A 23,913-nucleotide genomic window follows, 5' to 3' on the forward strand; every position below is an offset into this window, starting at 1 on the left:
AATGACTATTCATGACATAAAATACCCTTTTCAAATTTCATGGTTTTCCAGCACTTGGGGGAACCCTGTAACTACTTTATACACCAGCAGCTTAAGATCTTTCACAGAGTAATAAGAAATAGAAATAACTACATTTAATAGCAGCAGTTTATAATCTTCAACATTTTGGTGACTTGAATAATCGTCATAAGAACAATAATAAATAGATACGACTACTGTTTAAGATGTAGAAAAATAAATGATCTTATGAAACACGCGCTTCTATAATAAATAATTATCACATTTGACGTAAATTACTATAAGGCTAATAAGCCTAGCCAATTTTATTACAGAATGGATATGTTTCAAGGCAGAGCATAGGTTCTGTGCACATTACAAATATATCAACTAACCGTAACAACAACTATCAGGATCCCAAACACGGATACAAGATTCGGGGTAATCATTCTTTTCAGATTCCATGTTTCCTTGCTTCATATAGTTTAGGAGGTAATTACATAAGTGGTATAATTGCTTAAAATAACAAATATATTGAGTGAACATTTTACAACTTACTATAGAATTTCTCGGGATACTTTTTATCACCCCTCTAAAGGCTCTTACATGATATTGTTAACAGTCACCATAGTAACTGTGCAACGTCCACGCAATAGATTTATAAAGTGAAACATTTGTTTTAGTTCTGAAAGGTTATTCAAAGCACGACATCTGGTTGACTGAGATGCAATGTGAACCTACCATTCATATATTTCGTCAACGAATGTATAACAATATCTGCCCCTAAGTTCAACGTTTGCTAAAAGAAAAACAACAAGAAAAAAAGATTCAGGTTTTATGCGTATATTTCATGGAAAAATCTTTATAAATTGAAATTAACCTTTTTCATGAAGAACCTGAAATAAGCGCTTTACTCAGGGGATAAACCTGTCTCGGGATTTAATGTAAGTTTGCAACATTTGTAACTACTTTAACACTTGTAATGGCTCAGCAGTAAGCTTGAAGACTTACAATGGTAAAATTCGGGGTTTGATCCCTGTGGTGGTAACAACAAAATTAGTTCAGTATGCTTTAGAATAAAATATAACATTCAGACCAAAAAATATTTGCCATATATTTCTTTGATACTAACTATGCTTGCTAAATATTTTGTTTTGTGAAACAATTTTAGCATATTGAAATTAATTAATTCACAACAAATTCTTAGCATAGTTATTTCGATTTTCATAATTACACGTATACTTCCTGTAATTTTAAGGTATTTCAATGTATCGAAAAGACGTATTGCTGTTCCACTTAATTCAGGTCCGGCATGGCCAAGCGTGTTAAGGCGTGCGACTCGTAATCTGAGGGTCGTGTGTTCGCTCCCGCGTCGCGCCAAACATGCTCGCCCTTTCAGCCGTGGGGGCGTTAAAATTTGGCAGTCAATCCCACTATTTGTTGGTAAAAGAGTAGCCCAAGAGTTGGCGGTGGGTGGTGATGACTAGCTGCCTTCCCTCTAGTCTTACACTGCTAAATTAGGGACGGCTAGCACAGATAGTCATCGAGTAGCTTTGTGCCAAATTCAAAAACAAACAAAGATATCCACAACGGTTTGACAGTTTTGTGATGGCTATTTCGGTAAATACAAATCGAGGCACTAATATGCTTTGTTGTTGATTTTTCGCAGAGTAATTTTTAAGTTCCCATAAACCATGTACCGGGTAAAAGCCCGTTAGATTCCAAGCGCCCCTGGTTTCCTTCAACCAAAACACATATCATGAACCAGGTGGACTAACGCTTTAACAGTCTATAATACTATATTGATTATTTTTCTGACAAATAACATTCGAAAACTCTCAGTTTGTCTGATGTAACTATTAATTCTAACAAGTGAAGCGTAGCTGCCAAACCACAATGTTAAGCACTTCATTTTTTATTGCCACAGAAAGAAATAGTCTTTTATAAAGCTCATAACCTGTAGAACAGTTTTCACCGCAGTTTTATGCAACCTAACTCATATCACAAAGAAGAAAACTGCTCTTCAAGAAGTATTTCTTCTATCTTCATGTTTAATTAGGCTGAACATGGATAATTCTACCGAGTTTGTGTGTCTTCGAGTGGTAACAGTTTCTGGTATACCTCGAAGTCGTGAGTATTGAATCATGGTAAGACAGCCGCAAACTTTCTTTTCTTATGTGAGTGGTAGTATTAAAATTAACTTAGAATAAGGAATACGAATCAAGTAGAGAAAGCGAAACATAATTCAACATTCCATACCTTTGTGTTCGATTTTAAAGCTCTTCGTACCTTTTCGACATCAGTGCAGTCAACGAACGTCGTTGTCATTTGAAATCGTGAAACACCGTTTTTCATGAGAAAGTGAGATCCTACGATAGGTGGAATAAACAAGATTCAGCACTCGTGGTACTTATTTTGTTTGTAGAGGGACTGTTCTTAAAGAGAATAAATAAGAAAGAAAATATAATAACAAATGGCTTGATTTTGCTTTTATTTCGACAACTTTGTTGGCTGCTAACTGAACTCTTATCGTTGTTCATTGAGAATAGACTTTTATAACATAAATTCTGATTGGAATATGAAATAAAAATAAGTATTTTTTTTTCATAACTCACTTTTTGCTCTAGTATGATGGAAATTTATAGGTTCTTTACATGAGCGTTTCGAAAGAGAATAATAAATATTTATGTTGGAAATTCATGTGTTCCCTACGTTAGCACCTTGAAACAGAAAGACAAGTGTTTATGTTAAAAATTTATGGGTTCTCTACAATAGCATTTCGACACAGAAAGAATAATATTTATGCTGGAAACATGGATTTTCTACATTGGCACTTCGAGAAACAAGGGCAAGTATTTGTGCTGGAAATGTATTGGTTCTGTATAATAGCATTCGAAATAGTGGTACAAGTGTTAATGATGGAAATTTATAGGTTCTCTTTACATTAAAGCTTTGAGACAGCTTCTACTCCCTCTGACTGTCCATCTCTTTGAAGTCCTGACATCCGTAAATAAGCAAAAAATAGAGCTGTTCTGCCGCGAACTTGTTATTTTCATGTCTAGATTAAAAAATAAACAATTAATTAATTTTTTAATCACTGTAAACTACTAGAAACTTCACGTTGAATATATTCAATGATAATTTCAATGTAGGACGGTAAATTTACGAACTTACAGTGTCAAAATTTGGGATCTGATTTCTTGCGGTGAACAGAGCGCAGAGAACCCCCCTATGTTGCTCTTAGCGAAAACAACATCAACAGTATACCCTTCCAAACTTTGGTAGTTAAAAGCCAAACATTACATAAACACGTATTTTGATATGCCATAGTTCGACTAACTTAGATAGAACGTTCCACAGAGACACTTGCATCAGTTCCCGACAGACCGAAGCAGGCAGATATGAAATTTCTTTCTTTCTTATGACTTTACAAGAGACCAAATTCAAAATATTACAGAGAATTATATTTTTTTACCTGCCATTACTCGAAATTCTGACCATCTAATTTAGAGTTTACACAAAGGAAATCCGCCAACAATCCCTACACTCTTGAGATTTTTTTCATTTTTTACAGAGATCAAATATAAAACATTACAATGTATGCAATATGGAGCTCTGAGTCTTAGTGACAAGTTCTGCACATGGTTCGTTTGTCTGCAATTAAGTACAAAGATACACAATGTCTGTCTCTGCTCTGCCCACCACTCATGTCGAAACCCGGTTTATAACGACACGAGTCTGAAGACAATTCACTGGGCACCTGAGAGATTTCGGCACATGTAACTGTGACAAAGATTTGGTATTAATAGCTAGTATTAATGTTTTAATATAGGCAATGCACAAAATTGCATATGCCGCGCTAAAGAACATATTTTAGTCGCCCAAAACTTACAGTTAAAGTTGTTATCAATGTGCACTTATCTGTTGACATAGAAACATAATGTCTTATATATTATACAGTCATAATTTAGTGTGCTGTAACAGACCTTAGCCATAAAGAAGTTTTAAATTCATAATGAGCTAAGTGTCTTTCCTTCCGAAGTTGTAGTTTATGTCTTTTCATCTTCCTTGAATAACACGTTCTTGAAATCTACTGATTTATAAAGATCTTATCAAATAAAATGGATGAGGGGACCTTTCTAATAAATCAACTTCTTCACTATCTTTAAACTTTTGGCAATAGCCATCGTTCAAATATCACCCTGTAAATAACAATTCACTGTGTATAAGAAACTATTTTCAAAGGTTTAATAATTGTTAGACGAAACTAAATAATGATCCATTGTTACTTAATGTTAAACTGACTTACAATCTCTAACACCCTTTATGCCAATTATTGCGGGAATAATACAGGTTACAGCCAAAACTTGATGAAATTTGAAACACGAAAAAAACTTTTTTTTTTGTTCTATATCCATGACTCGTCACGTGATAACTCTAATTCAAGGGATTTTTACAACTTTCTAAACATGTTTGTGATATCATTTAACATTCAATAAACACAGATAAACAAACACTAGATAAATAAGTGTTTATCTATGTTACAATACTAACATTAGATATCATAAGTATAAGATAAAAAATAATTCATTTTCTAAAATCAATTTTGATATTTTTGACTAGCACAACTATTTATATTGACGTCATTTCAACAGCATGAATCAAAATACGGATGTAAATACACTTCAGTAGACATTTTGTACAACAACATGTTAGATCGTAGAATAACATTATAAATCCATTTATTGATTATGTTAAGTACGGTAAAGTTCCCCTAGCTAAACTTAAAGAAAAGATTTACTCAAGTTACAGTGTTAATTTATCTCTTTATCGAACATAGGTAACAATTAAGAAAAGCCTATAAATGTTAGGCCTAAGACAAGAGGAATTACAGTTTTCGATGTCTCTGATTAGAATTATTTTGTATTATTCTAAAAATCCTGTATTTAAAGAATTATTCTTGAAATAAAGATACCAATTTGACTGAAAATGTTTTGTGGGTCTTTGCTATTCTCTAATGAAGTTGCATAAAAATAAGTTGTAAGCGAACGTTGCTAGACCTTGTTTGTTTGTTTTGAATTTCGCTACTCGAGGGCTATTTGCGCTAGCCGTCCCTAATTTAGCAGTTTAAGACTAGAGGGAAGGCAGCTAATCATCACCACCCACCGCCAACTTTTGGACTACACTTTCACCAAAGAATAGTGAGACTGACCGTACTTATAACGACCCTACGGCTGAAAGGGCAAGCATGTTTGGTATGACGCAGATTCAAACCAGCGACCCTCGGATTGCGAGTCGAGTGCCTTAGCCACCTGGCAATGCCAGGCCATTCACTAGACCTGATACAGCAGAAACGTAACACAAAGGACTACACCAATTGAAATAAAAGTTATCTAAATATTATATCATTACCATGCACTGTTTCACTCGAGCACAGATCACGTGTTTTCAAGACGTATGTCACCACCATGTACTGTTTCACTCTAGCACAGATCACGTGTTTTAGAAACTTCCTTTGAATTTTATAAAACATCAACGACCAGAATGTATTAGACTTTACGGTTTAATTCTCATCCAGCATCAATACGGTTGGGTTTTTAAAATACCTTCTAAAGTAAGGTCGTATTGTGTCATGATTTTTTTTTTACGCTCGGTGTGAAAAGGAACGTATCAGTTACATAACCTTTATTGGCAACGATAAAAAAGGCAGTATGGAACATGTAGTCTTTAGTAATGTATTCTGTTATATAAGGCCTGGCATGGCCTAGCGCGTAAAGCGTGCGACTCGTAATCAGAGAAGCGTGGGTTCGCTCCCGCGTCGCGCCAAACATGCTCGCCCTCCCAGCCGTAGGGGCGTTATAATGTTACTGTCAATCCCACTATTCGTTGGTAAAAGAGTAGCCCAAGAGTTGGCGGTGGGTGGTGATGACTAGCTGCCTTCCCTCTAGTCTTACACTGCAAAATTAGGGACGGCTAGCACAGATAGCCTTCGAGTAGCTTTGTGCCAAATTCAAAAACAAACAAATAAACTGTTATATAATACTTATTAAATAACTCATTGAGACATGGAATATCAATCATACTATATGGAAGTCGATAGTTATATAGTTGAATATTTACAAATGAATTACTGAAATAACTCAAATTGCTCAGTGTTACAAATATGTTTAAAGAACTGAGTAATATAAATCAAATATTGATATTTTAGGCAATAACTGGAGCTACGTTGCGCATACGTCTAGTGTATTTTGCTTTTCAGAAAAGGAGCATTCAAACTAACGTAATATTAGATTCATGGCGGTGTCTGTGAGCCAAAGGATAGGTGAAAGACGGGTGATATAAATTGAAGTGTCGTCAGTTGCTAGAGGGCGATAACTAATGTTGTATATTTCATAAGCAGTCACTGTTGTGATATCGAATAAGATAATGAGTTAAATTTAATGATTAAAGCTTCAAATGGACAAAGAAACATAAAAACAATAAACTATTATGTCTTCCACTTTATCAAAATAAGTTTATCTGTGTGTCAAGATGTCTTCATTGGAACCTGTTCTGCGAGCACCCGAGGGCGGCCTAACGATGTTGACAAACATCTTCACCAAGTTTAATCTCAGAAGGATATTTCCTTCTTCATTTATTGTTTAAAAAGGACCTGTTAGCTTTTGCTTATCAGTTATTGGTACCTACCTCCAAACACGTCATCTGAGGAAAGAATGTGGTCCCCATTAGAGAACAGACAGACCACGGCTGTAATGGCTGTCATTCTCGATGTAAAACAAAGAGCTATAAATAACGTAATCACAATTGTTAATATATATATATATATATATATATATATATATTAGGAAGGCAACTATTCATCCCCACCCATTGCCAACTCTTGGGCTACTCTTTTACCAACGAATGGTGGGATTGACCGTCACATTATAACGCTTCCACAGCTGAAAGGGCGAGCATGTTTGATGCAACAGGGATTCGATCCGCGACCCTTAGATTACGAGTCGAACACCTTAAACCACCTCACCATGCTTGGTGTACATATATGATTCATCTGTTTATTTTTTTAATTTAGCTAAAACTAGACCCCTGGTCATTCAGAGATATATCTACGAAACTACAAAGTTCGAATCCGGGTTTTGATACCCGTGGTAAGCAGAACATAGCTCTTTGTGCAGCTTTATACAAAAACTAAAATGAAATATTTTTGTGTACACTTTTAAGTTATACTGTTGATTTTTTTCTAGATATATTTTAAAAGTGATGTATTGACAACTACGAGACTTTTTTAAATAAATCTTGCTTTATTGAATTCTTTTTGCTATGGACGAATAATGTATTATTATTATTATTATTGTGTAAATCAAGAACACTGTTCCAAAGAGTGATTTTAGTCGCGGCTAAGCAACTCATTGAACGGCTTTGAGTGTTGTTTTTTTTTAAGTATTACTTTTTATCTCACAGTTTGTACGAATATTAGCCAATTTAGTATCTAATTACAGTTTTAAATTTAAGAGTTAAAATCCTTTCGTTTGATGTATTTAATCATGTCCAGGGTCTTATAGATCAAGCATTTTATTTTGAGGCTAAACTGATAAGGTTCTGATTAGTAATAAAATCGAATCGGGCATGCAAGCGCCTCATGCTTATTACTGTTGGGGCATATAAATATAACTAATAAAAAGGGAAACAAAGGTTTCACAGATTAATTCACTCTAATTCTGCCTAAGAGAATTTCAAGCGCCCCGGCTTTTGAGGGTTCTCTATTGCTCAGAATTTAACTGTTTGGCTTTCTATCTGTTATAAATTACAAACACAGTCCACACACACATAGTTACAACGCACCGTATTGCCCTTCTTCCAAAGCAGCTAATGTTCTTTCCAAGCAACTTCTTGTTGGATTCCCACAACGAGCATACAAATAATCCTAATAGTAGATAAAACACAAAATAAATATATAAACAGTGGCAAAACCCAAATAAATGTTATTTCAAAGCACACCAATTAAATCCAAATTAAGCAACAAGTTCGATTCATTCGAACAATCACTACTAACTGAAACATGATTAATATAGTAAGGAAGTTCAAATGTTTTATGTATATTCTTTTCACACTTTACATCAAACTATTTTGCTTTGCTTTATATCAAGTGAGCCTTGAAATATTGTTGTTTTATTTAAATTAATTTTTTTAGATCTAGCAATTAAAGTATGAAAATTAAAACCATTCTTAGGCCTACTAAACGTTTTATCTTCTCCATCTTATGTTGTTCGAACAATCTTTTTATTCACATTACCATTAGGTTTCATGTGTGAAGTTGGCTTCATGAAGTCAGTGTCCCAGTTCAAATGTTGTGTGAAGTTGGCTTCATCAGGTCAGTGTCTTAGTTCAAGTTGTTGTGTGAAGTTTGCTTCATCAGGTTTGTGTCCTAGTTCAAGTTGATGTGTGAAGTTGACTTCATCAGGTCAGTGTCTTAGTTCAAGTTGATGTGTGAAGTTGGCTTCATCAGGTCAGTGTCCTAGTTCAAGTTGTTGTGTGAAGTTGACTTCATCAGGTCAGTGTCCTAGTTCAAGTTGTTGTGTGAAGTTGACTTCATCAGGTCAGTGTCAGTGTTCTAGTACACTTTTCTCGATTTCTCAGACACCATTGACACATAAATATTTACTTCTTAGCGTAGAATTTGATTTAATCAAATTGTTCAATTCTGTGGAATAGCTGCGTGAGGAACAATTTACACAATTTGTACTTGAGAAACGATTTCATTTATGACACACACACATCTATAGATATAATTCCAGTGGAAGTGATATTAACATCCAGTTTTCAAGTCGACCAGAAAGAAATTGGGAAACTGAGTGAGTTACAATGGGGTGCTATTTTCAGTATTGAAATGACACACCCCAATAAAAAGTATTCAGATAAATGACTATATTTTAACAAAAAACACTTTACCGAAAAAGAATCAAAACCTCACCTATCAATAATGTTTAGCCACATAGTTTCGGAGTTAAGGTGGTTGGCTGAAGGGCGTTCCATTTGCACAAAATAATAAAAGTAATCACATTCAGACAGCACCACCCTAAGTTACTTCAATGACGTGAAAATCTGACTTTGTGTCATACTGTTGCACAGAACAAAACCATCAATGACGCGAAAATCTGACTTTACGTGTCTTACTGTTGTACAGAACAAAACCATTAATGACGTGAAAATCTGACTTTATGTGTCTTACTGTTGTACAGAACAAAACCATCAATGACGTGAAAATCTGACTTTACGTGTCTTACTGTTGTACAGAACAAAACCATCAATGACGTGAAAATCTGACTTTACGTGTCTTACTGTTGTGCAAAAGAACAGTAATATATGTTATCAAATAAACAACGCCTAAACGAGAAGTGCAACACCACCTGAGTGATAAGGATCTTTATCGCTTACTCATAAATACTTTATCTATGTGTGTATATATATATATATATATAAATTAAGAGACATATAATGACATTTTATCGAAAGCGTTTTAAACTTACCGTAGGTTCATTTTCTTTACAAGCAAACGTAACTGATGTTACAATGGGTGTGACTAAAGCTCGTGACCTCCACTCTGTTGGATCATGACCTGCGTGAATTGCCTTTGTTGCTAGCCGTGTGTCCGATAAAAACTTCTTCATATTTGCATCCTTACTAAACATTTTAACTGGTCAGTATGTTAAGTTAACACGTTAACCGGTAAGCGTTGTTGTTAAACCGACGTTTCACAATTTTACTAACTCAACTGACTAAACATTGAAAATGCACGAATATAAGATAACACGATGCCTATATATGAACTAATTTGGAGCGCAGGAAATTACAACATGAAAACGTTATTATCTGATATAAGCACAATGCCCCACCCCACCCCAGTAGGACAGTGGTATGTCAGCGGACATATACTACTAAAATTCGGGTTTCGATACCTGCGGTGAGCAGAGCACAGATAGCCCTCTGTGTAGCTTTGTGCATAACAACAATTAAGCAAATAAATACAAACACAGTTTCAACCGACGTGCAGGTATTGGTTTAATTTTGTGCTTTGAAACATCCAAGATATCAGCTCCCATACGAAATCCATAGTTACTGAAATAAGCAACAATTTAATAAGAACCCCCAACGATAATTATTCTTCCAGAGCAAGAGAGGTTCAGTTCGTCCTCTGGATTGATTCTTAAAGTTATGAAGTGTTGAAATTGAAAACAAAAAGCGTTATATTTGTCACTTTCTGTGGGTAATGTAGACCTATTATGTTAAAAATCACATTTTAATTTCGGTGGGCACAACAAAGATAACTTATAGCGTTGTGCTTAACAAAACAAACTAACCTATATTTCTTTAATAAGTGTGATAATTATCAATAACCTCTGATCAAAAGTAAGATATCTAATTACATAATTTATGAATTAATGAAGATATTTTAACCAAATGACTAGAAATATATTACGTCATAAAACAGTACACAGAACTATAATCCACAATGATTAGAATGCTTTACTTGAACCATCAGATAACTACCTTACTATTAACAGTACCTATTCTGCAATCTCAGGTATAGTAAGCTGGATGTGGTCATATGGTTAGCAATCGACTACTGTGAACCCGAAGGTTAGTGGTTCGAGACCCCTCGTCGCGAAAAAGACTCAGAGCTCTTAGAGCCGTGAGTATGCTGTAAGAGTGACGGTCTAATCTCACTATTCGATGAGATTAAAACAGCCGCAAAATAGTGGTGAGTGCTGCTGTTCAGCTGATTCTCTGGTTTATCAGTTCGAAATTGTTTAGTTTTGCGCTACAAACAAACCCAACAATTTGTGAATATTATATACCTCTTTGTTAAACTCAAGATGACCAAAGAAGGTTAAAACGTTGTTCTCTACTTTATTTTAACAAAAGTTTTAATATCCATAATAGCCGTCTTGAGATACAAAATCCCAATATCTCATAAGTTTCACCAAGTTTAAGAGATTTGCCATTTCTAAAGTCCATGAACTAAGCTCACAATGCAACATTTTCTTCATAAACGTAAAATAAATAATGTTTATAAAAGTAACAAATAATAATATTCACGAGACAAGTTTAAGAAAACGGAGTACTTGCCAAACACATGCAATCGTACAGCTCTTTGCTGCTATATTTTGACATTCATTCCACCAAGTGATCATAAACAAAGTTATTCATTGTAACTACTACTCGACACAGTATTTTGTACACGTATTCTTATAACGACAGTATTTGTGTTTTGGTTTTTCTTATATGTCACAGCAGATATGTTTATGCGTATGTATACATGACTAAAATAAAATTATTTTCTCCGTTAAGTAACTAAAATACATTTTTTCATAACTGTTAAGGTTTATTTGTAAACACATTTTGAAGTTTGTTATTGTAGATTAGAAAGTATCAGCGTCTTTTTCAATTAAAGACATACGGTTAACATTTTGAAAGAGGTCAACAGGACACCAGATTGTTTTATTTATTTGTTTGCCGTTAAGCACAAAGATACACAACAGGCTAACAGTGTTGTTTCTACTAGAGGTCTCAAAACTCGGCTTTTAGCGTTATAAGTCCGAGAGTTGATATTAAATATCTCTACTGTATTTCTTCCTTGTTTAACTTTTACTATTCATTTACCCCCTGAAAGAAAAATGCTTCATTGTTTCCTGACTGTCGACATTAAGACAAACTGTTACAACTGTCCCTTTAGTAAGCTATTGTAACGTAGTCAAACTTTACAATTATTACTATTATTTTCATTTAGAGTCTGTCATATTTTAGCAGCTCCTGACCTACTAGGTTTAATATATTTTAAAATGTTTAATCACAAGCTGAGGCATCCGTCCAACGTCTAAGGATATAAGGATTGAACTAATAAATGAAATGAAAAAAAATATATATCATTACACATGTAATTTATTTCACAACTACATCATTTCATACAAACATTACTCTACGTTACAGAAATGGTGTTACAATTATTTTACTTTGTTCTACTTTATTACTTTTACTAATCCCTCTTTAAAGCCTCGACGTTTGTTGATACTCTTAGTGCTTCTTGATAGACCTGGGTTAAAAATAAAGATATTTCTTAGTGACCGTATTCTTTAACACCAAACATAGAACTGACCATGTGTAAAACAAGGATTTTTTAAATGTAGCTTTGCGTGTTAAGGGTCTGACCTTGTGAGCTGATTGCCATTTTCTTCTGGCAAAAATGTGAATGTTTGACATTTTTAATGACAAAAAACAACAGAAATTTTCCAAAAAAAACTTAAAAAATGTGAAGAAGAAAACTCAATATAATTATTTCATAAATAAAATTGGCTCCAAAGCTGTAGAATCATTAACCAAACAAATTTATCTTTGCTATTGTAGTGATACAAGTTCGATAAGGTCAGATACTAATTACCTAGTGACATACTGCTTAGTCCAATGTATCATCCTGTCGAGGTTTATTCAGAGACCAGAAAGTAGGTCGTGAACAAACAAAAACAATTGTTTTTTGTTTTGTTTTTTACTTCTATGAATATAGAAATGTAAAGTGGCATAGGAGGACATATATGTGCATAGCTTTGTGTACACTGGAACACGTCAGAATGTGGTCATTGATGTGATTCATAAATGACTGTGAATTTTAAATGGCAATAAATGGATGTGCATTTCATATGTGAGTTCTTTTTGGATGTAGATTTGTTACATATATATATATATATATGTATTTTTTTTTCATTGAAATAATGTGCTAGAAATATAAACTAGTTTGATCTAGATTATGCAAGATCATGAGACAGTTCAAAGGGACATTAGATGATTCAGTTAATTGAGGTAACCCTTCATCTAAAAGAGAGATAAAAATTCAAAGTATTAAAACCAAACTAAATGTATCCAGTCATATTCAAACACCTATTTAACAAAAATTATGAACAAAATCAAATTTAGCAATACAAACTACTTTATCAGGTAAACCATTCCACTAGGTGGTATACCTCTGGCTGAAAAATTATATATTTTGCTGAGCAACGAGTCTTATCTACAACGTTCACACTTTTTCTTCCTAATATATAGTATTTGAGTTTTAATTTATGTTCTTTCATGTGATTGTTTTGTCACCTGTAATTCTTCTTTCCTAGAGATAGAACAAGTCCAAAACTTAACATCTTTCTGCCTAGATATATATATATGTATTTTGTATTAGGCATTTTCTAAGTAGTAACCTTTCTCTGAACTTTTCAAACTTCTTTATCTTTTCTGTAGTACATGAACTAAACCTGTTGACAATTTTCCAAATGAAGCTTGATGATAGTTATATATACAACTACCACCTTATTTTTTAATTAGAATAGAAAAGGGACTTCTAGGATTTAATTTCCATAAATAGATTCCAGAATTTTATTTGTTTTTGCACAACTAAATATTTAGCTTAAGATTTCAAGCAGTGCTCAATGTTAATGGTTGTCAGATTGCCAAAGAAGAATGAAAATTTGCTTGGGATAACTGAATTTACTTATGTATTTCAATCATAAGTGTAAATAAAATCATCAATGTAATATTCGTTCTTATTAATAATAAGTTAAATAAATCAATCTAGAGCAAAATTTACAAAGAATAAGCTTCAATTTGTTATTTTCATTGTTGAGGCATTATGTATTTACTTCTGTATTGGCTCCGTTTTCTACAAGGTAGTATACGTTAGGGGCATTATAAAATATGCAGTTTTAGTTTTGGGAACATATTGCACAATTTTGTTTTAACCAATTATTTGTATTCTTCATATCTTGTGAAGAGTTCACAATATGGCTAACTGATCACACACTTCTGTGAACTTGCTGCTTAAGTATTTTTAAAATACTATGAATTGAATGGTTTAGAACAAAAATATAAATCAGAAATTCTTGAAAGCAAGAAATATGAGGAGAGGTTGGAAAAGTGTTTATTGAGACTTGTAAAGATAAACATTATTAATTTAAAGTTTACAGTTAATATTGTAGGAGTTGAACTAAAGTAGTTTTTGATGTTACTAACTAAACATTCATAACTTTTGTAACTAGAAACATTCTCTTGTCGGTTTTAGCACAATCCTCATGCAAAGGCTCATTAAGTTATCTATTTGCTTTTGAAAACTTGTGCTGTATTAAAGAATCAGTAAAGGAAGAACAAAATTCTAAGTTGTTGAGTGGCCAAGCACATTTTAAATTTATAACCTTCAGGAAACTGAGAACAAGTTCAAGTGAATGAAATTTACCTCCCATTTGCCTGAATGGACAAGTGCATTCTCACATAAATGTTAAATCCTGTAAGACTTTTACAAGAAAACACATCTATGTTCTTCCATCCACCATTAACATGGTTTTCTCACATAAAAGATATTATAGTACTTCAAAAATTTACATACACCATTGTACAGTTCTTTGTATTAACTTATTTTATAATGAGGCCTAATCACTAAGACATTCAAGGCTCTTTTAAATAATAAAAAATTATGCTAAATACAATTTTTACTACCTTCTTAGAATTCTCACTGACTGGAGATACAATTGTTCAAAAACTATCCATACTTATTATTCTAAACAGGGAAGTGCGTATGTATTATCAGTCACAGCCTTTTGTTATTAAGCCAATTTCTTATTCATTTTGTGACTTTTTTCTTCTCTCTTTTGTGAGCAAACAATCTGTGTATTAATTCTACATGAAATGTATATAGATGCATATTAACATCTTGCAAAACTTGGAAACTATAAGGAAATCTATTATATTATAGTATAACAACAATGCAAAACCAGCTGCTGTCAAAATCGGTTGATTTCCTGAAATGTCATTAGTGTACAAAATAAGGTTTTGTTGGTTTCAGTTATCAGTTATAGAGCATTTCATGTAGTTTAATCATTTTTAACTTAGATATATGGTATACACTAATACCATTTATGGTAAATATGCTCATGAGTAGTTTCAAACATAAGTATATGCAAACTTCTAATGAAACAAGCGTATCCATAAGAACTGGGTGTTCAATTGATAAAAGTAATTATCTGTGAGCATCCAGTAATTTCACATATAATAATTTATTGTACTAAAATTATGAATTAGTCAACCAACATCATACAAATAATTGACTAATCAGAATTACTGTTTTTATTACTGTTTTCAGTGAAACCAGTTATTTAAATAAATATAATATTGTCTTTATGATTTCTCTCTATTATTGACAAAGGTAAGTCTACAGATTTACAATGATAAACTCAAGAGTTTGATTTCCACTTGGTAGACACAGCAGATATCCTGATATGGCTTTGCTACAAACACACACTTTATTATCTTTAATTCAAGTTTTTGCAGCTTAGTCAGTTAATTTCACAATTCTTGAAATTGACAAACTAATCAAAATCAGGTTTTTCTGGTTATTACTGTTTTTGATTATCCCATTTATCCATAAAGTGTGTGTTTATAATTGGATAGTGACTCAGTTGTTGAAACAAGTAAGGTGTAAGCCAGCAAGAAATAGTAATAAAGTTTGTGTGTATAACTCATGATAATGACTTGGCTTTTGTTACATGTAAAGTTGGGTCTAATCCAGTAAGGTTAAGTTCTTGTATATAAAACACAATAGTTACTTAACTGTTGACACATGTGAAGTCAGGTCTAAACTAGTATGAAAGATTAATTATGTTAATATGAGACAGGGTAATGATTTAAGAGTTATGAAAAGTTAAGTGGAACATAAGCCAATAACAAATTAATTTATTCTTGTTATCTTTAGGGCAAGTAATGGTAGGAGCACAGGGATTAATGCCCTCCAGCAGGATAAGATCCTGCCTAGTGGCCAAGGTCATACCACAAACTGCTTCTTACAAGTTGAAGGAGGTGATACCCAAGAACCCTATCTCCTAACAGAAGATTCTCATGATCCTCAGAATGTACAGGTATGCAAGTTTTGAAGCATTGTATTTGAGAATATCCACTTAAAAAGTAACTTATATGAACAACCCAGTAGTAATATACAGTGTATTGAATTATTCTTAACAAATATAACATTTGTTTTTTTTATAAATATGGGCTTTGTGTTTTAATAGTCTTATTAAATATGTATTTGGCATTTTAGTATTTACATGATTATTACTTACTAGTAGTAGAATGTATCATATTTTAGGATTTTTAAGAAAATTTTTTATGTATGGGTCTTCTGTATCCAGAGGGTAAAATGTCTTGGTTGAATTAAAGAGATTTTAGGAAATAAGTTGGTAGTCTATCTTCCACACACAATTTTAGAGAATACTTCAGAGTTGAAGTTTATTTAATTAAAAATAAGTTTAATTGTTTATATAATTATTCTTAAAAATCAGCACCAAATTAAAACATTGGTGTTTATGAGTTTTGGCTGAGCACAATATTGCATACAAAAATCACCATAATAAAAAAAAACATTAAAATAGTTCCAGTTTGAAACCTTTAACTTCAATACAAGTGTAGTTTTTTTCAAATTTAGCTTATAACTGGTTTTTAACCTGTTGTTATGGTATGATGTAGTTGTTTATTTTTCAGCTCTTAAATGTCTGAGGCTAGTGACCAAAACACATAATGAAAACTCGAAGAAACAATGTTTGTTGAAGAATTTTCACTGAATTTACAGTCTAAATTTTTTGAAAGCTTGTGTTATCATTTAATACTTCATTTGAATTATCACTTTACAATATAATAGTGGAGAAAATGTTTTTAATGGAGCAAGATAAAGTAGGCATAGTTAGGTCATTCTTCATTTGACAGTAACATGTTTAATGTATATTAGGCCTTATTGGCTGAAATAACTGCATGATTAGGTGAAGAAAATCACAAACAGGTAAAAAATATATGAAATGGGTTTAAAAGTTATTACATACAATAAATTAACACATTCTAATTAATAAATCAAATAAAGTTGCTGCTTATAATTTTGATACATAAAAAGGTTATTCTTGTCGTACTCTATTGATTGTAAGTGCATTGAAACTTTATAATAGTTCTTAAAACAAAGAAATTGTAGATCCAGAGACCCAAGAATTTAATTGGAAAAGTTTTACAAGAATTTAGGGAAATAAATCTGTAATTGAAATCTACAACAAAGGAAGGTAAATATTTTTAATTTTCATCAAAAAATATATATTACAGTTACATTTATAACTTCCCAAAACTACATATTCATACAAATGTCACATATAAAAAAATATTTTATTACTGAAACTACATAATCTGATGAAAAATCTCATTTTAAACAAATGCATACAGTAGGTTTCATTGTTGTTTTTACAATGCAATAAAAGAAATTTTACCCCATTTGCATAATAGTGATACATTCAAAAAGTGCCTCAAAATATTTTTTTAAGTATGTTGGCTTAGAGCATATGATTTATTTACAAGGTAAGAATTGTTTTTGATTAGATACTAGTGCCTAGTTTCATCAGTATGCTTTGTTTTTGTTTGTTTAGAAAGTTTATTTCAAATATTTATATTTGGATATTTACAGATACAACTTTAGTTTTCTTGATTGTTGTTAAAAAAAATTGTATTTAAGTACTTGTACAATTTTAAAATGTTTTGCAGTTTTGGATACCATAAGTATGTTTTACTTCCTTTGTTTTTAGTCAGTTGCTCAGTTGGCACATACCTTAAACAGTGAAAAACTGGGAGACAGTACTTTGGTTCGCATCTTATGGCCAAAAGAAAAATATCACCTTCTAAGAGATTATGTAGTATTAGTTGACAGGTGAGATAATCAAGCAAAGTTACTATTTTGTAACTTCAGGTTTGAAAATTTGATCTTCAGTTAATGACCCTAATATGGAAAAAAAAAAATTGTAAGAACAAAGATATTAAAAGCACCTCTTTCTTAGTATAGTTTAACTCTTAGAAAATAAACAAATGTGAAATGTTTTGGACTAGAATCTAGGGTGTCACTAATGTCTTTGGAGTTTTTCCTTTCTCACAGTGAAAGTATTTAACCAAATTGCATGACATTTAGTGCAAAATTACTAAATAGTATTTAGTTTCTACTTTAAAACAGCCCACAATATTTGGTTTAAGTATTTTTATTTATTTATTATATTATGAAATTATCAGCATTTTGCTGTAAAGCTGTTTCAGAAAAACATTGAATATTAAATCTTTTCATTGCTGAATTTTTATCTCGAACAAAATGTTCCATGTTGTACATTGGGTCAGTTTCACCTTTATTTAATTAACATACTTATTTTGATACTTTGGTTTGCCATTCAAAGTAGTCACTATTTCTTTAAATTATAAGCATGCTGCATCTATCAAAGATTTCTTGGTGACCTATACATTATTAAAATGGCATCACTTTTGTCTCTGTTACGTATCATGATTCTTAATGATGATAAACCCACTTGAAATAAAAGTGTATCTCGGAATGGTTAGTATAGGTATTAACCTGAAGATTACCTAGGAAGGTTGAAACATTCTCTGCTTATCAGTAAATGTATGATGATTGTTGCTATCAAAATTAAATTTTTGTTAGTTGATATTTAGTTGATACTCATTGGGCTTAACCTTTGGGTGATATAATCAGACTTCACTTTTATAGCTATTTTTGCAACAAGCAGATCTACTTTACAGGTTAAAAAAAGCATTTTTCCATAGTGTGGCAATCAGGATACTTGCCCATTCTTGAATTTCCTATATTAGTGTCACGCATGCATACATCACCAAGCAAAAGTGCAACTGGTGGATTTTGATATTTCAAAATGTCAAATTCTGCATTTTATTTGTTAGTGGATAAGTGACAGTTTTTAGAACCCACCTAAAACTTAATTGTGCACCCAAAGTGATATCTTATCGTGGAAGAAGGCATCTGTAACATTCAACTGCACACAATTGAATGCAAAAACATTTTCTTGAACAAAAAATCGTCAAAACTAATTAGAAAACATTTTCAGGACTAGTGTTGTGAATTTAGTATTAGAATCCTATGTTCACCTATACAGGAACTCCAGGTAACCAGCTTGTAAGGGACTATGTACTATTTTCTTTTATGATAAAGTAGAGAGTATAGAAAAATTTTTATCCTGTCATTTTTAATTATTAATTTTGGCTAGTCTTAAATATAATTTTAATTAATATTGTTCAGAAAATATTTTATGACATCAAAGGCTTGTAGTAATAAAACCACCTACTTAGAAGAGAAGAAATGTAAACAAGACAAGAATCATTATATTTTCAGGGGATGACAGTTTCTTAGTATTTATTAACCTTTTCTCTGAAATGAGTTGGGTAATTCTGAAACAAAATTATAAATATGTTGCTTACAGGTGAGATCCCTCAAACCCATACACAAATAAAACGAAAATATGTTTTCATTTTTATTTACAAATTATATTAAATAAACGTAATGTAATGATAAAATATTACTACTAAATATTTTTGATGAAACATTGTTCAGTTATAGTTGAATTGTTTGTATTATTATTTAAATTGTTGTTTATTCTGTAGGTGTGAACACTTGATAAATAAATGGGTCTCACCATTTTTGTTAGAGTTTAGGATTCAAGGGCGTTTAATTACAGAATAGGATACATTTATTGCTTTTTTTTTATAATTGATAGTGATGTAGAACGTTTTGATAGATTACTTGTATATTAACTGTAAAATTATTTATGTTAGTGAAATATGTCAAACCACTGGGACTGTAACATCTTTCAAACTTCCTTGTTTTTGTTCATGTTACAGTGGGTGTAAAAAGTATATGACCACAATATTTTCCCAAATATATCTTGCACTTTGATTGTTAGAAAAAAAACATTTTAGCCTTAATACCTTGAATTTTGTATTTACCAATGGGATTTCCGATACACAAACTAAGTTTTCAAAGGTAAGTCACATCAACTTCATCACATGCCTTCAAAATGGCCTTTTTGACTGATTTAATGTCATGATATTGCTTCCCATTTGCATAAACTTGGTGAGACATCTACCCCCAAACATTCTCAATTGGATTTAAGTCTAGAGAATTGGCAGGCCAGTCCATGACGTCAACATTCCATTCTTGAAACCAACCGTTAGTTGTATTAGAAGAATGTATAGATGCATTGTCTTGCTGAAATATGAACCCAGTCCCATAATGCAGGTGCACAAACGGTAACAGATATTCGGATAAGATATAAATGTAGTCCTTAGAATTCTGGTTCCCCTCCAGAAACACCACCTTGCACTTTCCAACGTATGAGAATGCACCCCATATCATAACGGATTTTTCACCGAAACGTCTTCTTGCCGCACCTTTTCGATACCAGTACTTCTGCAAGCCATGCTGGCCCATCTAGGTTTCATTTTTTCTTGTCTGAAAAGATAACCGACTTCCATTTTTCTCCCAAACCGACGTTCTTGGTCACATATTCCAATGTCTTCAACATATGACTTTTCGAGAGAGGCAGGGTACTGTCCCGTATCATGTTTATCAAGCCTGATCATTCTGAAGGATTCGCTGGACTCTTCTAACCAGAACATCAACATTCACGTTGTCCTTGATCTGCCATATATTTCCCTGAGGATGCTTCTTTGATGATGTGCCGCTTTGTTCTCATGCTGACGTTTGATGGCCTTCCAGATCTTTTCTTCATCCCATATGATTTCATATCACTCAAAAACGCATTAATAACACCAGGAGATCGACCTAATTGATCAGCAATCTTTCTGTTACTCATTCCTGTGCTTTTAAGTGTTTTATTTGACCTTTCTCATCTTTTGTTCTTTTTTTGCCTTTAGGCATGGCTAGACCTCCCTATAAAGCAAAATAGAGTATAAATTAAGATAGGATAAGCAATAAATAAAGCATATAAGCATATTTAATGAGGGAAATCATATCAAACATAAACATACAATGCAAAACTTGAATTGACTTTATACTTTTTTTACTTATTATTTGTATGAGGGTGGGAATTAATGAATGATATAGAAGGTAGAAAATTTGTTTTGGCAACAAAAACTACAGTCATAGAAAAACAAGTGTCAAATTTTTATTTGCTAATATTCTTAGTTTCTGAACATTTAATTGGTAAATATTATAGCAATTTACAACAAGGCTTCATACTTTTTCGTGGACTGTATTTGTATCAGTTTCTCTCGTATTCTGAATTTTAGTATTTTCTGATAAAATTATCTGATGACGCCTTGTATTTTAACTTAGGATTTAAATATTATAATATTGTACTATAATTCGATTTAATAAAGTGAAAAATGCTGAATTATGCAGAAGTGATGGCAGTGCTTAAAGAAATATTTAGATGTTTCTCCAAACTTAGATGAATGGATTGACAAACACTGTCTGAATGCTGGTCTTTGTTTTAGTTGCTAATGCAGAATCTACACTAATGCTTACACTAAGTAATTGTCTTGCATAGATCTTCAAGTACTATTATTTGAAAATGAAGATTTTGCAACTTAAGAATGTTTATTTTTCTGGTTAAAAATTTGATTTTTTTTGTGTGTGTTTCCTTTTTTCCTTTTAGCAAAGCCACTTCAAGCTATTTCTTGAGTCCACTGTGATTTTTTTGTGAAGTAAAATTTTTTTATTGTATATTTAAGCATTCACTTATTTGAAATACAAGTTTCTGTGTTAAAGGTTATACTATATAATTGTGTGTTATATATCCAACAGTAGCTAGTAAAAGATTAAACTAATGGTCACTTAACTTGCTAAAATTATTCATTATTTTGTTGCTAAACTAAAAAAACAAAACAAGTGGTTAAACTTATGTATAACTGTGAAAGTTTTGAAAAATTGTAACATTCTCTAAACTTTAAGCTGCCTAGACAGTAACAAGATATGTTGAATAAACTGTTAAAAACATAGGAGAAGATTTTAAAAAAAATTTTAAAAAATAAGTACAAGTTGCTGAGATTTGTGTGTGAATTGTGTATTGTTCAAAAAATCTGTAACTTGGACATACAGTGTTTTAATAATTTTAATCTTGGTTGTTCGGAGAACAGCATTTAAGTAAAAAATTCAACAAATCTTCATTCTTATTACTGAAATAATTTTTTTTTCATGGTTACTTCTTGTAGGCATGCAAGTTTAATGGTATCTGAAAGACTTAGTAAATTTGATAAAATAATATTTATCAGTATATCCACAAGAACAGTTAAACTGTGAACCTATATTATAATAATTCTAGCTAAATTTTGTTATGAATGAAAAATCTAGTAAATTATTAATTGGGAAAATTTGGAGTTGAAAATGTCCACTTACAGATAATACATGTGTTTGTTGAAAGGCAAAATGTTTTCATATCTATGGATGAGTAATGATACAGAGAACTCAGCACATTTTCTGTATACAGATGGTTGAGATATTATGGTTTATGATCAATATTGTTTATGATAGCTAAACAAGCTTTAAGCTAATCTACTTGAGAACTAGTTACTGTTTAGATTTTATCTCTCTGATCTTATGGTGTATTATTACAGAATTAATTTTGATGATGTATATAAACACTAGTTTAATATGTCAGTTTATTTTTTATTTTTTTAAAAATAAACTGTTATTATTTTTCTTTTCAGGTTGAAACCTTAAATTATAACCATTGCATTTGGGTGACCTTGTTTCATGTAGAATCTAAGTGTGTGTCATTCACCTAAATTTATTTTGATGTATTTAAATGGATTCACTTTGTTGGTATGTATGTTTGTGTGTCCACACATACAGAGATAAATCAAATATTATAATGAAACAGAAATTAAACAATTTTCCATTATTAATCCTTGTTGTCACCATTAATTTAAAGCAAATAATATCTGTAGCTATAGCCCTGTTGGGTGATATTCCATCTGTTAGACAAAATCCAATGCCAAACTAGCCAGCAACTTTATCTTTTATTGATTGCAGCCAGTTTTGGGAAGGATGTTGCTCTAAATGTTTTGACAGAGCCTTAATAAGTAAAGTTTAATATAGCTCTTAAGATCTCAACCTCCTCTCAATTAGTAGGTAAATTAGAAATTAGTTAAGTACTTGGGATTGATTTTAGGAAAATATATTTAATTAATAATTTTGAAAAGGCAAAGTAATCTTAAAAAGATCTAAAAATATTGGTGATTGTATTAATAAAATTAGGAGAATATATTATTATTTTCCATGTTTCTCATTTGAATGTAAATTATTTTATTGATTCCATAAAAAAAAAAGTTAAAAACATTAATCTTATCTAAATACAAGATGGATATTTCTATCAATATTTTTGAAAATAAAATTAGGGAAATTCCAGGACAATTAATATTACCTCTATTCATAAGCTAGTTGTAATTTTGATTCTGAATGTAAAAAATTATATGCCCAAATTTTAATTAATGAAACCAATACAACAAATGAAATTACATAAAGCACTTTAATTAACAATGCAGTTATTAATAAGTAAGAAAGCCATTAAGAATGATAGTATAAATAAAGATTATACTTCTTCTAACTTACCTTTTTTTATATGGAATTCTGAAATTGCATAAAACTTAAATTTAGGTTTATTACAAACTTTTTAAACACAGTTACTAAATCCATTTCTGTAGTATTAAATAAAATTTTAGATGTATTATTTGAAAAAAAAATAGTTACTGTCATCAAATGATTTGGATCACTATTTTTGTATCATCAAAAATAACATTATAGTTTTGAAATATTTAATTAACTTCGATTTTATATAAACAATCCAGTCTGTTACTGCTTATGATTTTACCACATTCTGTATGAAAATAGATATGGTCTAGTGGGTGCTGATGATCTTCAAATCTTGCCAACTGAGAAAATTATTTTTGAAATAAGTATTAAACCCTAATTTATATATCTACACTTTGTCACATAGATCTAATCTACATAAACAATTCCAAGTTTATTCTAAACTTGATACATCCATAGGAACT

At 31.6% G+C, this 23,913-nt stretch overlaps 2 protein-coding genes across 4 annotated transcripts in view; both read right to left on the minus strand.

The window, feature by feature from the left end:
* LOC143252374 (putative cystathionine gamma-lyase 2) overlaps nucleotides 1–23,913 on the minus strand; it is an 89,880-nt gene that overhangs the window by 14,806 nt on the left and 51,161 nt on the right. The gene's annotated exons all lie outside the window — the stretch shown is intronic.
* On the minus strand, nucleotides 1,924–9,828 carry LOC143252398 (cystathionine gamma-lyase-like). Of its 3 annotated transcripts, none has more exons than XM_076504448.1 (4): nucleotides 9,525–9,828; nucleotides 7,840–7,921; nucleotides 6,685–6,780; nucleotides 1,924–2,366 (listed from the first exon to the last, which is right to left on the minus strand). In XM_076504448.1, the coding sequence occupies exons 1-4, from the start codon at nucleotides 9,684–9,686 to the stop codon at nucleotides 2,218–2,220; spliced, it is 489 nt and encodes a 162-aa protein (XP_076360563.1). In that variant the 5' UTR covers nucleotides 9,687–9,828; the 3' UTR covers nucleotides 1,924–2,217. The 3 variants fall into 3 exon arrangements, with proteins under 3 accessions (XP_076360563.1, XP_076360572.1, XP_076360583.1); XM_076504468.1 differs by having other exon boundaries at nucleotides 2,252–2,432; nucleotides 9,525–9,826; XM_076504457.1 differs by lacking the exon at nucleotides 6,685–6,780.

Source organism: Tachypleus tridentatus, chromosome 1 (genome assembly GCF_004210375.1).
Source record: "Tachypleus tridentatus isolate NWPU-2018 chromosome 1, ASM421037v1, whole genome shotgun sequence".
NCBI classification, from domain to species: Eukaryota; Metazoa; Arthropoda; class Merostomata; order Xiphosura; family Limulidae; genus Tachypleus; species Tachypleus tridentatus.

Excerpts from the sequence above, each read along its gene's own strand:
- LOC143252398 (XM_076504448.1), bottom strand. The coding sequence starts at position 9,686 with ATGTTTAGTAAGGATGCAAATATGAAGAAGTTTTTATCGGACACACGG. Across the intron at positions 7,922-9,524 it reads GTAAAGAAAATGAACCTACG|GATTATTTGTATGCTCGTTG; the intron begins GTAAGTTTAAAA and ends ATCTACTATTAG. Across the intron at positions 2,367-6,684 it reads CTCAGATGACGTGTTTGGAG|GATCTCACTTTCTCATGAAA; the intron begins GTAGGTACCAAT and ends CACCTATCGTAG.